The 16,633-nt window shown below is 41.0% G+C and overlaps 1 protein-coding gene across 2 annotated transcripts; it reads left to right on the plus strand.

Annotated features, from left to right (window-relative positions):
• Positions 1-116: 116 nt before the first annotated feature.
• On the plus strand, positions 117-16,617 carry ZBTB8OS (zinc finger and BTB domain containing 8 opposite strand). Of its 2 annotated transcripts, none has more exons than XM_079777709.1 (7): positions 117-624; positions 6,013-6,037; positions 6,551-6,672; positions 6,893-6,975; positions 8,551-8,603; positions 11,154-11,190; positions 14,615-16,617. In XM_079777709.1, exons 1-7 carry the CDS (start codon positions 492-494, stop codon positions 14,699-14,701), a joined length of 540 nt encoding a protein of 179 aa, XP_079633835.1. In that variant the 5' UTR covers positions 117-491; the 3' UTR covers positions 14,702-16,617. The 2 variants fall into 2 exon arrangements, with proteins under 2 accessions (XP_079633835.1, XP_079633836.1); XM_079777710.1 differs by having other exon boundaries at positions 489-616.
• Positions 16,618-16,633: the final 16 nt, after the last annotated feature.

Here is a 16,633-nt window from a genome sequence, read left to right on the forward strand (position 1 = left end):
CCCCCCTCCCGGCCGGGAGCCGATTTCCTTCGATTGCGCGCGCGCAGGGCTGGTGGGCGTGCGCCCCCCCCCTTCCATCAGGGTCACGTGAGCGGTTTAGTCCGCACTCTCCCGGGGGCAGCCATTTTCTTAAAGGCTGTTACGCTAACGACCCCTTCAAAGTACTCAGATGAGAAGCCTTGGGTTCTTTCCAGTCTAGTAGTTATCAACCGAGGTACAATAAAAGGCTTCTATCGCTGAGACCTAGAAGTGTCTAATTCAAGTGTCCCTTACTCCGCAGATCCTCCCCTTTAGTTGTTTCCTTAGTCCTTAGAACCACTGATGGCGCAAGCCCAGAAAATGGGGCCTTTAAAGATGTGCTTCAAAGGAGGAGGCCTAAATCGGAAGTCTTAGGATAAAGTAAATCCCTGAGACGTCCTGGTGCTTTAAGGGTGCACGCCAAGGGGCGGAGTCTAGAGCGGAAGTTATAAATCAGGACCGAAGTCCTCCTGATGAAAGGCGGAAGTGGCACGTCCCAGGCTGCAGTCATGGCGCAGGAAGAGGAAGACCTTCGGGACTACAATTTGAATGAGAAGCAGAAGGCGACCAAGGCCAAGTATCCTCCAGTCAGTCGGAAGTACGAGTGTGAGTGTGTGGCTCGCTTCTTTCCTCTCCTCTCCCTGCCTTCTGGCCTCGCTTACACTTTTCTGCGTTCGGTGCTTCAGGCGCGATCCCATTTCGCCCCGTGTTGTAGTCTCATTTGTACTTGTTCGGGGAGGCAGAGTCGGTAAACCTGGGCTTTTACAATCTCCTGAACGTTTTCTACATATGCCTAATCACATTTGTCTTGTGGGAATTCTAGTGTATTCTAAAGATAACCGTATTTTCAGGCGTTTGCGTGGATTTGTCGCCCCCTTGTATATCCCAACAGTGGGCTAGAGTGTGGCTAGGTTAGAGGACTCCGAGAACTTTTTTTCACAGAACAACATTTTTTTCTCAAAAGAGTGACTGAAAGACATACTGTTACAGAATTTTCCAGGCGACCGAAAAATACACAGGAGCACTTGGACGTCCAGGATAAACCCATTTATTTTCAGATGTTTCACATGTACTGGTACAGTGACTCAGGGGGTCAGTTCTCCAAATCCTGTGTAAGCCGGTATGGAGGAAGCTTTCTCTTTATACCCTTTGGTTTCTTTGTTTTCTGTTTCCCAACTACCAGGCTTTTGTGGTGGGCTCCCACAGCCCCTCCGAGGTAGTTAGAGGGGAAGTTAGATTGTACCTAAATGCCTGGTCTGGAAGGTGTCAGTGACCTCCCCTGTAGCTAAGCTGTTACATTCTTTGTTTGTGGCCCCTTTGTAAATTGGGAGTAATTAGGAAAACTGGTCTTGCTAGACCAGATTGTGGAGAAAGTGGCAGTGACTTAATTATAGGCTGTCAAGAATGTACATTAGGTTACTGGCACAGATTCAGGTTGCTAGCGCCCCCCCCCCCCCAAAAAAAATGTCTGATTTTCCCCATCAATACCATTGTTATTCAGACATGAGTATTTGGGCAGATGTTTTCTTGAAAATAAAGTGATTCATTCCATCAAGGAAAATTACACAATGTTTGTTGGCAATGGTAAAATTCAAGCTTGCAAGTGAAATTAAAATGTGGAAAACTTGTATCTGCCATCATGATCATGACAGTTTCCCAGTAGCTACAGACTTTATTAAAACACAAGATAGAGTAAGAGTTCATTGTTACAGCCTCGGATTTGACATTGTTAACCAGCCTTTTAAAAACTACCACGTTTCTAGTTTCTTTTATTTTTTAATATTTTTTATTGACTTCAGAGAGAGGAAGGGAGAGAGAGAAACATCAAGATGAGAATCATCAGTGGGCTTCCTCCTGCACGCCCCCTACAGGGTATCCCGCAACCCAAGCAGTGCCCTGACCCAGAATTGAACTGTGACTTCCTGATTCATGGGTGGAGACTCAACCACTGAGTCACACAGGCTGGGCCTTTTCTAGTTTTGATGTAACATTAAGGGAGACTACATAGAGTTTTTTGAAAAGCTATTAAAATATTCCTCCCTTTATTTCTGCATATCTGTGAGGTTGGGTTTTGTGTTCTCCACCTAAATCAACACATTGAAAGTCAGTCATTAAAATATTTGCAAAAATGCTAAATAGTGATACTTTTCTCACTAAGTTTTTTCAAAATAGTTTTATATTTCATAAAATATGTAATTAATGTTAAATAGAATACACGTATTTTTTTTATTTTTTGTCACATAATCCTTCATTGTTAATCAATTATATCATACTAGAGGCCCAGTGCATGAAATTCGTGCAGGGAGGGGGTGTCCCCCTCAGCCCAGCCTGCACCCTCTCCAATCCGGGACTCTTTGGGGGATGTCCGACTGCTGGTTTAGGCCCGATTCTGTGGATCGGGCCTAAACCAGCAGTCGGACATCCCTCTCACAATCCGGGACCACTGGCTCCTAACTGCTTGCTTGCCTGCCTGATCACCCCCAACGGCCCACCTCTGCCTACCTAATGGCTCCCAACTGTCCGTCCGTCCCCTCCCGCCCCCCCTCCAACCTGGTCGCCCCTCACTGCCCCCCTCTGCTGGCCTGGTCACCCCTCACTGCTGCCCCCTGCCGGTCTGGTCGCCCCCAACTGCCCCTCCCCCCCCCTGCTGGCCTGGTTGCCCACGCAGCCTGCTGCTCAGTCGATTAGTCGCCCCTCACTAACCCCCCTGCCGGCCTGGTCATCGCACACAGCCTGTTCGGTTGTCCATTCAGTTGTTTCGGATGAGATGGTCGCTTAGCCTTTTAAATATATATAGATACTAGAGGCCTGGGTGGGGTCTGACCGGCCCATCCCAGGGGCCAATTGGGCCAGGATGGCAGCAGGGCAGGGGGGAGGGGCCTTGGGCGGTTGGTCAGCCACCCCGCCCCCTGGTCAAACTCCCAGTTGAACTCCTGGTCGAGGGGACAATTTGAGTATTAGCCTTTTATTATATAGGATAATCAGTAATTTAGCCTCTAGCTTACAGTGTTTTGTCTCTCATACATAATTCAAAACTCATAGATTAGTCAACCATATTATGGTACAAAGATTTCGGTGTTTACTACTATTGTACACTTGTTCCTGGGGTGAGGACAAATGCATCGTCTGTGATCATCAGAATATTGAGCCATTCTGGCCCCTATAAACGCAACACTTAGTCTTGGATAATCTTTCTTACATAATTGTATGGTAGTCAGTGCATTTTCATCTTATTTGCATCTCTTAAGTATTTAGTCATAGGTAATATTGGCATATAAAATAAATTTATAGACATAATTATGAATTGCCACAGTCACAATTAATTATGAGGATAAAACCATTTAAAATGGCAAAGGACATCAGCAACGATAAGTACAGATGTTGAAGACTTAAGTATGAAACTGAATACCTTTGTTCATATAGCATCATGGTTAAGAGGCTTGTCTTTGCAGCTAGAAAACAGGTTCTGTTTCTGATAATGTCACTTAGGGGGATGTGAGTTGGAATGGTTATTGGACTCTGTGCCTAGGAGCTCCTCATCTAGGGAGAGTAGGGATGTGATTTTCCCAACATCACATCCCTGTGCAAGTCCCTCTGAGCTGATGCAGGCATTCTCTCTGCTCCTTAGTGAATTCCGTGGCCACATTCCCGAACATCACCTGTCTGCTCCACAGAGTGACCTTCACTCTGTGCTCTCTGCTTCCAGAGCTGTCTGCTTACTGTTATTTTTAAATTAATAAGTATTTAAAATTTTCTTCAGTTAAAATTTCTAGTGTGGTTAATATTGCCAGGTACAACTCATAAACAAAAGCTTTTTGGGGTCCTCAATCATTAAAGGGTTCTAAGACCAAAAAATTTGAGAACCACTGCCCTATAGCAATCTATCTGTTTAAAATGTTTGTATGTTTTACATATAGTAAAGATACTGAGATCTGAAGTGTAAAATAAAGCCCATTGAATTTTGATACTCAGATACACTGTGTAACCAATATCCCAATCAAGCTTTAACCCTTTGCACTCGCTTGCTTTTTTCTCGATTCCTTTATTCTAATGCTAACCGTGTCGAGTCACACTCGACATCCGAGTGCAAAAGGCTAGAACATTTCCATCACTCTAGAAAGTTCCCTTTTGCTCCTTTCCAGTGAGTGCCCTAGGCCCTTCTTCTGTACCTTGATGTAGACACTGTTCTGATATCTGTCGTAGCTTACTATTGCTTGTTTTAGAGTCTCATATAAGTGGAATCACAGTATAGATTCTTTAATATCTGGCTTATTCACTCAGTATTAAAGATAAACAAAGCCAGACGTTACAGTGATGAATGGATATTATTTAGTAACTACTGGCAGTAGAAGACCTGAGCTCCATTCTGATTTGTGCAGAACTGATTGGGCCTTTTAAAGGGAGAACGAGGGGGGAGCAAGAGGGGAGAACTGAGTAGAGACTGAGAAGGGAAAAATTACAAAAGGTTGGGTCAGTGTAAATTCAATTAGGCCAGCAGTGTTTGCTTGCTGGCAGTTGTCAAAGTGAGGATTCTATCCTCCCACAGAGAGAGTCCTTCCTGGTGATTACATTTCAAAGGAATGACTGTGGAGTCCTTGAGAAAGACACTTCTGAGCTGTAAGAGATAAATACTCATAACATAAGCCCATTTTAGTAAATGCTCTAAGCAATGGAGTTCAAGGGCCTATGGTCAGGTGTTGGCTAGAATGAACAGTAAATTCTTCAGACCGTCTTTCACTTTCTCAAGCAGACATTGTAATGGGGGGCATGGGTAGGGGTGGCGTGTATAATTCTAGGTAGTTGGGTGACTTTATGCTGCTAGAAGCCATACTCAAGTTTTGTCATGTCTCTTAGTGCAGAGTGTAGATGGAGTTGTTAGGTTCTGAGAGTTCTGCAGTTTTTACTTAACGTTTTTGAGGTTCCTGTTAATAATAGAGTATTAGTAGTTCACACTTTGTTGTTTTTAATTCTCACCCGAGGATATTTTTCCATTGATTTGAAGGGAGAGGGAGAGACAAGGAGAAACATTGATGTGAGAGAAACACATTGATTGGTTGCCTCCTGCACGCACCCAGCTAGGGCCGGAGAACCTGCAACCAAGGTACATGCCCTTGACTGGAATCGAACCCAGGACCCTTCAGTCCGAGGGCCAACACTGTCCACTGAGCCAAACCGGCTAGGGCCACACTTTTTTATTGCTGAGTAGTACTGCTTTGTATTCCTCAGTTTGTTTTATTTGTTCTCTTGACAGACCTTGGGTTTTTAATTTGGGGGAATAAAATTGCTGTGAATATTCTCATGTTGTTTTGTGAATACATGCTTCATTTCTCTAGAGTTAATACTAGTCATTTTCTTTTAACCTGTCATCTTTGCTGGTCATGAGCTCCTTGGTGCCTGAAACATTAAGTCCTCAGTAATGTATCTGAGTGAATTAGAGATGAGTTTGAACCTTGAGTGCCACTGGAAGATGGTGTTATGGTTTACACCGCACTAAATTGGAAGTCAGAAAATCTCAATTCTAGTCCCAACTCTACCTCTAATCAACAGTGTAGTCCTGAAAAAGTCACACAATCTCTATATTTCAGGGTTTTTCTTGTAAGTGAAGGAATTATATATTAAATGATCTCCGAGACTTCTTCTACCCCAAATATTCTGTGATCCTAAGTGGAAAGAATTGATGGAAGTCATAATATGAATGAAGAATAGACTGAAATGTTGAGATAACAGATCCAGTGGGAGCTTGCTATTAGTTCTTTAGCTATTTATTTAATTCATATTAACAGAATAACAACTGTAAATGCTTAGAAGAAATTTTAAAAATAACCCTTATTAAAGCAATTAACTTTTATGTAAATGGATAGTAAAAGGTAAGGTGTCTGCCCACATTTTCTCTCTCTTCAAGGTTGATGTTCTTAATAATGAATTAGAGTTCTTTTCTTGTGATTAGCAGATCAAGTTTAGTTATTTACAAGTGTTTTTCATTCTCTTCCTCAGATTTGGACCATACAGCGGATGTCCAGTGAGTATAGCCTGAGTTTATGCTTTTAAAACCATGTACTTACACAAGAAAGCTGATGTTTTGTTTTTAATCCTCACCAAAGGATATTTTTTCTATTGATTTCTAGAAAGAGTGGGAGGGAGGGAGAGGAACATCAGCATGAGGGAGACACATTGATTGGTTGCCTGCAGTAAGTGCCCCTACTGGGGCTGGAGAATCTGCAACCAAGGTACATGCCCTTGACCCCGCGACCTTTCAGTCTGCAGGCTGATGCTTGACACTCTAACCATTGTGCAACCGGCCAGGGCAAGAAGGCTGATGTTTTAATCTTGTCCCCAGTTTTAATTTTTCTCTTGTTTTGGTTACTTTTGAAAGTGAAAATGGTGGTTTACTAGCACCCAGTTTCAGTGCTGTTAAGTTGATTTGAGGCCTTTGGTTTTTGTATTTTTCATATTGATATTATTTTGACTTTGCTGTCAGGTTTTCTCTCTTGCAGTGGATTATGTTACTCAGGGCATGAATGTATTTCTTTAGGTTACATGCATGGGGAGATACTCTGGAGGAAGCTTTCGAGCAATGTGCAATGGCCATGTTTGGTTACATGACAGATATTGACACAGTGGAGCCCCTCCAAACAGTAGAAGTAGAAACACAAGGTAACCAGTTTATTTACAAGGAAGAAATTGTTATACAAGTGTGCAGTATTCTACATAATTTCAGAATATGTTCACACTGAGAACAACAAATTGATTATGAGCTTGTTCTTCCTCTCTCAGTTTGCCTAAGAAATTCATTGCACTTTTAAATTCGAACAAGTTATTGGAGATGAGAATTATTAAGCATCGTATTATTATATTTCTCTTTGATTCTGTGTAGGAGATGATTTGCAGTCTCTTCTGTTTCACTTTTTGGATGAGTGGCTTTATAAGTTCAGTGCTGATGAATTCTTCATACCCCGGGTAAGCAAGGAGTTTTCATTTTTAACTGAGCAAATGGGTTCTTAGTTCATGTTTTAAAATAGAACAAGTGATTTAAAGTAGAACTTGTGATGTAAACCATGCCATACAGATATGTAATGATGATATTGATTTGCAGAGATTATGATGATTATAATGGCCATAGGCTCTTCTTGGTTAACCTGAGTTTGCCTATGTATATGCCATATCTATCTATCTATCTATCTATCTATCTATCTATCTATCTATCTATTTATTTATTTATAAATGTTTTTATTGATTTTTTAGAGAGAGAGAAAGGGAGAGAGAGGTAGAAAGCATTGATTGGCTGCCTCCTACACACCCCCTACTGGGGATCACACCCGCAATCCAGGCATGTGCCCTGACTCTTGGTTCATGGGTGGATGCTCAACCACTGAGTCACACCAGCTGGGCTGGTCTCTTATTATATATGTCACTAATCAGGATTATGTGATAAGAATGTACCTACTGCCCTGACTGGTTTGGCTCAGTGGATAGAGCCTCGGCCTGCAGACTGAAGGGTCCCGGGTTCGATTCCGGTCAAGGGCATGTACCTTGGTTGTGGGCACATCCCCTGTGGAGGGTGTGCAGGAGGCAGCTGATCGATGTTTCTCTCTCATCGATGTTTCTACCTCTCTATCCCTCTCCTTTCCTCTCTGTAAAAAATCAATAATAAAAAAAGAATGTACCTACTGTCTTTATTGACACTTTTTATGTCTCCCAAGTTTGAGCTATATTTATGTCCATTTCTATGTTCTTTTTGCCCCATTTGAAATTTAGCAGCTCTGCCATGTTGGCCTAAGTTTAAAAATTGGTGCTTTTAGTTTTCCTTAATGTGAAAAAGGAAAGGCCAGATGGAAATTGCTTGTAGCCATCAATCTCTAGAAGGGAACACCTCGCCAGCATTGTTGTTATCTAGCGCATATCATTGTTATCTTGCTTCCATAATTCCTTCATTCTCTCCCTTACCAGCTTATACCCTTCCATCTGGGTCATTCATCTTACAGAGTTCATTTGCCTACAATATTAAATAAAAATAGGCTGAGAGTTCTTCAATTATATCTCAATAAAATTGAAAAAAAATAGACTGAGAGTGATTAAAATCTTATGTCATCCTCTATCTTACAGAAGAATTCTTTTGACTCAAGTGTTTAGATTGTACATTTTCAAGAGTACCCCCCCTTGAATAGCTATAATAATAAAAGTGTAATATGCTAATTAGACCAAATGTCCTTCCGGACAAAGCCAGGGCTGGAGCGAAGCAGCCCGGGTCCCAGGTGCCAGAGGGAAGCCGGTGCCAGCAGCCGGGGGGAAGGAAGGCCTACTCTTGCACGAATTTTCGTGCATCGGGCCTCTAGTGTACAAATAAAACATTATCTCCATGAAATATATTTTAGTTTATAATTCTATATTCGTTAACGTTTTAATTTTCTTTGCATCATAGAAGTTGTATGCTATTTTATCTAGAAGAGGTGATAACCTAGAAGTGTGTTTGGCAGATGGTCTGTAATGATCATTTTAAAACATTAAAATAATTTTTTTTTTCTTCTCTTTTAGGAAGTGAAAGTACTTAGTCTTGATCAAGTAAATTTCAAATTACGATCAATTGGGTAAGTTTGAAAATCTAACTAGCAGGTCATGAAAGATGTTAAGTTATATTCTTCACTGAACTTACCAGACAGGAAGATAGAGAAGTCAGAGGACCAATTGCATCCTAGTAGGTAGGGGCTTTTCAATTAGTTAAGCTTTGTTAGAGACTTCGGAGGGAGAACTTTGGAGGCCGAAACTTGTCAGAACAAACTTGATTTGAGTTGTTAAGCCTGATTCCCAATTTGTTGATTTTTTTTAATCCTCACCCAAGGATATGCTTAGGGAGAGGTAAGGAAGGAGGGAGGGAGAGAGAGAGAAACAGCAAAGTGAGAGAAAAACATCCTTCCATTGCCTTCTGTATGCTCCCCAACCAGGGATCAAACCCCCAAACCAGGTCTTTGTCCTGACTGAGTATCAAACCAGCAACCTTTCAATGCACAGGACAGTGCTCAACCACCTGAGCCACTTGGGCTGGGTCCAATTTGTTGATTTTTAAAAAACTTTAATCCCCTGCACATGGCCTTTATTTTATAATTATTTTATTTTATTTTTAAATTATCATTTGTTAATTGATTTCAGAGAGAAATATGGAGAGGGAGAGAAGGATAGAAACATCAAGGATGACAGAGAATCATTGATCGGCTGCCTCCTGCACACCCCCTACTGGAGATCGAGCCTGCAGCCCCGGCATATGCCCTGACCAGGAACTGAACCTGGTTCATGGGTTGACACTCAATCACTGAGTCATACTGGCTGGGCCAATTTGTTGATTTTTAGCATGAAAAATATAATTGCTAGGTGGCACAGATATTTGCATAAAGCCTAGCTTGGTGATGGGAAACTGATTTGTCTTTTCTCAGATCCTCACACCTGTACTCCATTCAAACCAGTTTCTTCTATTAAATTACTAGAGGCCTGGTGCATGAAAATTCATGCACTGGAGGCGGGGGTCCCTCAGCCCGACCTGCCCCTTCTCACAGTCCGGGAGCCCTCAGGGGTGGGAGGCAACCCGGCGATCAGGGGAAGGCAATGCCCCATCACACCTCTGCTGCTGTTACTGCCGGCAGCCGAGGTTCGGCCAGCCCTGGGCAGCTGGGGGGCTGAGTGGACTTGGGAACTCCGGAGGCAGGCGCCCCGACGGGGCTAAGGGGACTGGGCGTCACCATCTTAGAGGGTGGGACAGTCAATTAACATATTTCCTCCTTATTGGCTGTGGACGCCACCATCTTTGAGGGTGGGACAGTCAATTAGCATATTCCCTCCTTATTGCCATTTTGCGACAGTGTGAGGGTCAGTTAGCATATTTCCTCTTTATTAGATAGGATTCTTTTCCTCCAGATTTTGTGAACTCTTGATTAGGTCACTTTAATTGCCTTGGTATTTCCCAAGTTTCTTCAGTCACTCGATATCTTTTGTATTATTTTTATATAAAGCCTATCTTTTCCATTTCATGTTGAATTTTATTTTTATGTTTCTTTTTGTAAAGTGAAGTCTTTTATTAACTCCTCTTTTTAGAAATTTATTGATTTTAGAGAGGAAGGGAGAGGGATAGAGCGATAGAAACATCGATGAGAGAGAAACATCAATCAGCTGCCTCTGCACACCCCTTCTTTTTTTTTTTTTTTTTTTAATATATTTTATTGATTTTTTACAGAGAGGAAGAGAGAGGGAGAGTTAGAAACATCGATGAGAGAGAAACATCAATCAGCTGCCTCTTGCACACCCCCTACTGGGGATGTGCCCGCAACCAAGTTACATGCCCTTGACCGGAATCGAACCTGGGACCCTTGAGTCCGCAGGCCAACGCTCTATCCACTGAGCCAAACCGGTTTCGGCCACACCCCTTCTTGAGGATCTAATCTGCAACCCGGGCATGTGCCCTGACTGGGAATTGAACCAATGACCTTTTGGCTTATGGGTCGACACTCAACCACTGAGCCACACCAGGTGGACTTAATACCTTTTTTTTAGGGTGAGGAAATAGACTTGTCCAGGGTACTTAGCTAATAAATGGTTGAACAGAGTTTTAAAACTTAACTCTTTCTACTACTGCTGCTGCTTCTGTTACTGTGATCTTCAGCATTAGTGTGGAAGGGAGAGAGAATACTTCCAGCCAAGTTCTAGGAGAGTGAGTACCTTTGTAGGCCTTCTATCTACAGACCATGGATATTTTTTTAAAAATTACAAAATGCAAACCAAATTCAGACTGTCTTATAGAATCTGTTATCTTTATTTTGCTTTCCCAAGGGGGAGGTGATATTTAATTAGTTTTTAGCCTTGAGTACAGTGAAAATTTTGGATTAACTACAGAGTGTTTGTTGAGAGTCTACTTATGTACACTATACTAGGGCACCGTTTTTTAGTTTAACTATCAACTTTGTTGAAATGGCTGTTGCACATAAGTCCCTCAGTAGCTGTATCTGCTAGCAGTCAAACAAATTAATACTCCTTCCATCTCTTGGCTTTCTAGTATCTTAACGATATTTGTAAGGATTGTTTTAAAATATGTAAAGAGAGAACAAATACTAAATTTGGGTAATTTTAATCATGTTTTAATTTTCCTTTTCAAGGTGGGGAGAAGAATTCTCATTGTCCAAGCATCCTCAGGTATGTTTTTAATCCAGCCACTAAAACATTTTATACTTTCTAACCATAAAATTTGGTGTATGTGATAGTAAACTTCAATGAATTCTAATAAATTGGTGTAAAGTGATAAGTTTTTCTCCGCTGTCTTTGACCTATCTGGACATATTATGTTAAAACACTGATTTCACACATCTGATTTGATGGATTTAGAGTTAGCACTTGTGCCCTGGCCAGTGAAGATTAGTGGTTAGAGTGTTGGCCCATACCAAAGGTCTCGAGTTTGATTCCTGGTCAAGGGCACATGTCGGGCTGTGCGGGAGGCAACCAATTGCTCTATCTCTCATGTCAATGTTTCTCTCTTCCTTCCTTCTCTTCCACTTCCTCCTCCTCCTTCTTCCCTCCCTCGCTCCCTTCCACTCTCTAAAAATCAATGGAAAAAATATCTTCAGGTGAGGATTAACCAAAAAAATAAGTCAGCACTTGGGTTCTAGGGGCAGGTTTGTTATTGATTATTGTGGGACTTAACCCTTTGCACTCGCTCACTTTTTTTCTCGAGCTGCTACCGATGCTAACCTTGTCGAGTCACACTCGACATCCGAGTGCAAAAGGTTAAAAGTTTTAAGTCCCACCCTGGCCAGTGTGCTCAGTGGTTAGAGCATCTGCCTGCGCACTGAAGGATCATAGGTTCCATTCCCAGTTGAGGGCGCATACCTGGGTTGCAGGTTTGACCCCCAGCGCTGGTTGAGGCACGTCAGGAGGCACCAATCGATGTGTCTTTCTCACATCGATGTTTTTCTCTCTCTCCTTCTACCCCTCCCCCCTTCCACTCCCTCTAAAATCAATAGAAAAATATCTTTGGGTGAGGATTAACAAATAAACCAAAAAAAAGTAAGTCCCTTTGCCTTTTCAAGCTTTGATTTCTTCCTCTGTAAAGAAGGTTTTGGACTAGATGTTCTCTAAAGGACTTTCTACCTCTGCTTCTCTAGATTCTGTATTTGCCAATCTGTGTGGCTTCACTCTGTATTAGTTAAGTCTATTGGAATAGGGCAGGCAAAATTTTCCTGTAAAGGGCCAGATGTTTTAAGCTTTGTGGGCGGAGAACATTGGAAGAACCACTCTTCACCTCTTCTATTTTAACACTGCAGCAGCACTGACAAAACATAAATGAATGAATTGAAACTTGAATTTCACATCATTTTCAAATGTTGTGAAATATTCCTTTTGTTTTTCCCCCCAATCATTTAGAAATGTAAAAGCCATTTTTAGTTCATGGGTCTGTACAAAAAGCATGTGGTAGGCTCGATTTGGCCTGTGATTTTTGGTTTGCTGACCCTGTGTTTAGATCAAGGAGATCTAAATTAGTTGGAGGTGACTAGGAAATCCTAGTCTCATTTCTTCAACCATAATGTAATGGAATGAAGCCTGGTACAGGAGCCTCAGAAAAACCAGCAGAGGGGAGTGGAGTGTGTGAGTTGAAAACATTATGTTTATAATACAAACATAGTGGCACAGTGGATTTTTTGGGAACATGTTATAAAGGAGATGTTTATTAGACATCCAAATGGAGATATCAGGTAATAGCCTTTGCCTATAGAATGACTTTTTCAGGAGATGGATGTGTCTAGAGATACAGATTTAGGAATCATCATTGAATAGATGATACTTATAGCCATAGGACTAGGAAAAAAATTACCAAAAAGGGAGTAAGAGAGAAGACTGAGCCCTAGGCACAGTTTGGAAGAGAAAGAACCAAAAAGGAAATGAGGGAGGAGAAGAGCCTTCTGAGAGGAGCAAGAGAACAGGGCTGCCCTAGAAACCAGGTATCTAATGCTCTTGAGGCTGCGCAAAGGTTGAGTAAGGTAAGGATTATGAATTGACCATAGATTAACTATCACCAAATATTTGCATAAATATTTGGGGTGGGTCATAGAAGGAATGAGAGGTGAGAAAATGGATGCAGTATATTGAGAAAATTATTTTGAAGTTTGCAGAAAGGAGGAACAAAAGGATAGAACAGTACTAACCAGAGGGGGATGTGGCTAGTAAGGAAGTTTTGTGCCTTATCTTGTGTTAACCAGGAGGTTTTGTAGCATCATTGCATGCTAAGTGGAAATGATCTAGTATATTGAGGAAAATTGATCATGCTGGAGAGGGAGAGAATGATTTCAGAGCAAAAACCTTAACTCGGTAAGGGCGGGGAGTGGGGGAGTATGGGATAGTGTTGAAGTGAAGTTGGCCTCCTAATAGGAGCAGGGACTGCCCATTATAACAGGAGGAAAGGCTGGTGGGAGTACAGACACAGTTGGATGGTAGTTTTGATGTGGGGAAGATGAGTCGGTTCTTATTGATTGCTCTTGTTTTCTCTAGAAAGCATAGTTGAGAGAGAATGAGAATAAAGGAGGGAGGCTAGAGGTGAAGAATGTGAAGTTTCAGTTGCTTCAGAGTGAGAAAGTAGGATTACTGGTCAGTGCCGAGTAGCCTTTTGAGAATTGTGGACAGACTTTAAGGGTGAGACCATTCAGCATGGTGGATGCTTCCACAGGCAGAAAGTTGAATTTGATTGAGGTGGTTGTTTCCTGAGGGGATTATGACAGAGCGGGCGGGGAAAGCAGAGGTTCGGGTGCCACTCAAATCCATTGAAATCTTGAAATTTCTTTGGTGCCATAGAGCTAGCAAATGCCAGTTCCCTATTCTCTGATACATTTAGTGATGCACAGAATTATTGTAGAGGGCCCTGGCCGGGTAGCTAAATTGATTAGAGCATCATACTGATATGCCAAAGTTTTGTGTTCAATCCCTGGTCAGGGCACATATAACAATCAACCAATGAATGCATAAATGAGTGAAACAACCATTGATGTTTCTCTCTCTCAAAAATCAATAAATAAAAAATGTTCAAAAATATTCCTTTTTTTTTTTTAAGAATTATTGTAGAAGGAACTAAGAGAATATCAAATCCTGTGGCTCTAAACTGGGGCAGGGTGTTGTCATGTATCAGAAACATGTGGAGAGAGAAGGACCCTTCCATGTAGAGTGAGTATTGGCAGCTGAGAAGAGAATAAGCCGAGTTCCTAGGGCCCGGGTTAGACTGCAAGGAGGAGTTTTGAGGAGCCGTGAGCAAACAGTAGGAAGACTTGTGTTGTTTGATTCAACCAGTTTGATAAATAAAAAAAGCTGATGCCCAGAGAGGTCAGACAGCTTCCATATCCAGGTGGAAACAAAGCCAGGATTAGAGTTCCATCTCTTAACCCCAGTTCAGTGCTCTCTACTGTGTACTTGTTCTTTTTATTGGATCAATGTATAATATTAAGCCAATTTGATACTGTTTTTACTTTTCCATAATAATAATAAAATTTTGACTTTCTTCCAGTTGTTGTTAGAATTAATGATTCTGATTTCATTGTCCTTTGTTTCTTACTTGTTTTTTCTCTAACCCCAACTTTAGGGAACTGAAGTCAAGGCAATAACGTATTCAGCCATGCAGGTCTATACTGAAGAGAAGCCAGAAGTGTTTGTGATCATCGACATTTAAGACAAAGAAAAAACTCCTATGCAGAACTGTTTATTTCTCGTCCTTTTGAGAAGATACCATAATATAAATTCTACAGTCTCTGACCATATATGATGGTTTGGGTTTGCAGAACAGAAATTTTTGACTTAAAGTATGACTTTCCCACAAATGGAAAATCAAGGCATAGTCTTGTTCTGTACTAACTAGATATTCAAATGTTGAAGAATTCTTCAGGTGGCAAGTATGGTTCCTTATTTATTAATTCCTTCTGTAGCAGGAGGTCCCTCACACCCTTCCAATGGAATGCCAGCCCTCCAGCTGGTCCCAAAGGGGATCATTGATGTAAACATCAGCCCGAGAGACTCAAGCCTCCACTCTTATCGAATCCACTTTGGGATAAAAAATGATAATTTTACAATCAAGATTTTGCTTTCCCTCCAAATTGGTTAAGACATATATTTTCTATATATATATTAAGAGGTTGTATTTTAGATTGTTGTAGGACAGAGCCATCCTGTATTCCAGTTGGATATCTTATAAGAAATAATTGTAATTGAACAATTGGGAGACTTCTCTAGAAAGAGCCCTGATTTTCTATCTCACTTTTTTTAAAACACTGATATACTGACATTTTCTTGTTTTTCCACAAGAAAAATTTAATGCCCTTAAAAATGGGCCCTTCTATCATGTAATTTTATATTAAAGCCAGTATATTTATAGTTAGAGAAGAATGGGAGAATTTTTAATTTTTTTGTTTGTTTTTAAAAATTATTTAAGCTCTTCATTTCTGAGAAAACAGGAGGCCAGGAAAACAACTTTAAAATGATCTGAACTTTTGTCCAGCCAAGGTGGCTCAGTGGTTGAGCATCAGCCTATGAACCAGGAGGTCACAGTTCGATACCAGTGAGGGCACATGCCCGGATTGCCTGCTAAGTCCCCAGTAGGGGCTGTGCAGGAGGCAACCAATCAGTAATTTCTCATCATTGATGTTTCTGTCTACCTCTCCCTCTCTGAAATCAATAAAAGTATATTTAAAATGTAAAATAAAATTATCTGAACTTCTCAAAGTAGATTACTTCTAAAAAGTGGAACTGCTTTGGTTTTATTTGCAACATTATTCTGTTAATTGAGGTATTCTTTCCTGTGATACAAGTGTTTGCAAAGTTGGTATTTATTCACACTTACATGAGAAAAGATATTTGCGTGGTGCCATATATCATTATAGTAGGTTGAACTTGACCTAAGAGGAAGAGATTGTGAGTTTTCTAAGTGTTCTCTCTGAGCACTGCATTATTTTCCCTGGGTATTGGAAGGCTAAGCAAGCTCTTCAAATTAATATCTAGCAGGATCACTGGGGTAGTGCTTCTTAACCTTTTAACACATTTTTCAAATTTGGATTGTGGATCTCCAAGCAAAAAAAAATGTGTGGAATCTCTTTTCCTTTGTTAGAATGAGTTTCCAGACTGAGGTGGAGCTCTTTTTTTCATGGACCCTTTTGTACATCCTGGGCTACTTGGGTTGATTGTGGAAATGAATAAGGGGATACCATGAGGGCAGTGGGAGAGCCACATCTGGAGCAAGGCCTCTCGGGATGTAGTAAGCCAAGTAGGCTACAAACTTGACTAGGAGAAAAAGCACAGCCATTTCTCTTTCCAGTGCTAGATAATGGGATTCAGTAAAAAGGTGTAATTATGCAATATAAATTACATCTTTTTAATGTATAATAGTAATAATTCATTACTATTTAAAAAATTAGTTTGTTTTAAAATAGGCTAAAATGAAGATACTGCATAGAAGGAAAATGAATGTTGCCCTTTACATATGAGTTAGGTTCCTCCCCTCACCTTTTTTTCAGATACATTTTTTTTTTAAATATATTTTATTGATTTTTTACAGAGAAGAAGAGAGAGGGCTAGAGAGCCAGAAACATCGATGAGAGAGAAACATCGATCA

Source organism: Cnephaeus nilssonii, assembly GCF_951640355.1.
Source record: "Cnephaeus nilssonii genome assembly, chromosome: 7".
NCBI lineage: Eukaryota > Metazoa > Chordata > Mammalia > Chiroptera > Vespertilionidae > Cnephaeus > Cnephaeus nilssonii.

Excerpts from the sequence above, each read along its gene's own strand:
- ZBTB8OS (XM_079777709.1), top strand. The coding sequence starts at position 492 with ATGAAAGGCGGAAGTGGCACGTCCCAGGCTGCAGTCATGGCGCAGGAA. Across the intron at positions 625-6,012 it reads AGTCAGTCGGAAGTACGAGT|ATTTGGACCATACAGCGGAT; the intron begins GTGAGTGTGTGG and ends TCTCTTCCTCAG. Across the intron at positions 6,038-6,550 it reads GACCATACAGCGGATGTCCA|GTTACATGCATGGGGAGATA; the intron begins GTGAGTATAGCC and ends GTATTTCTTTAG.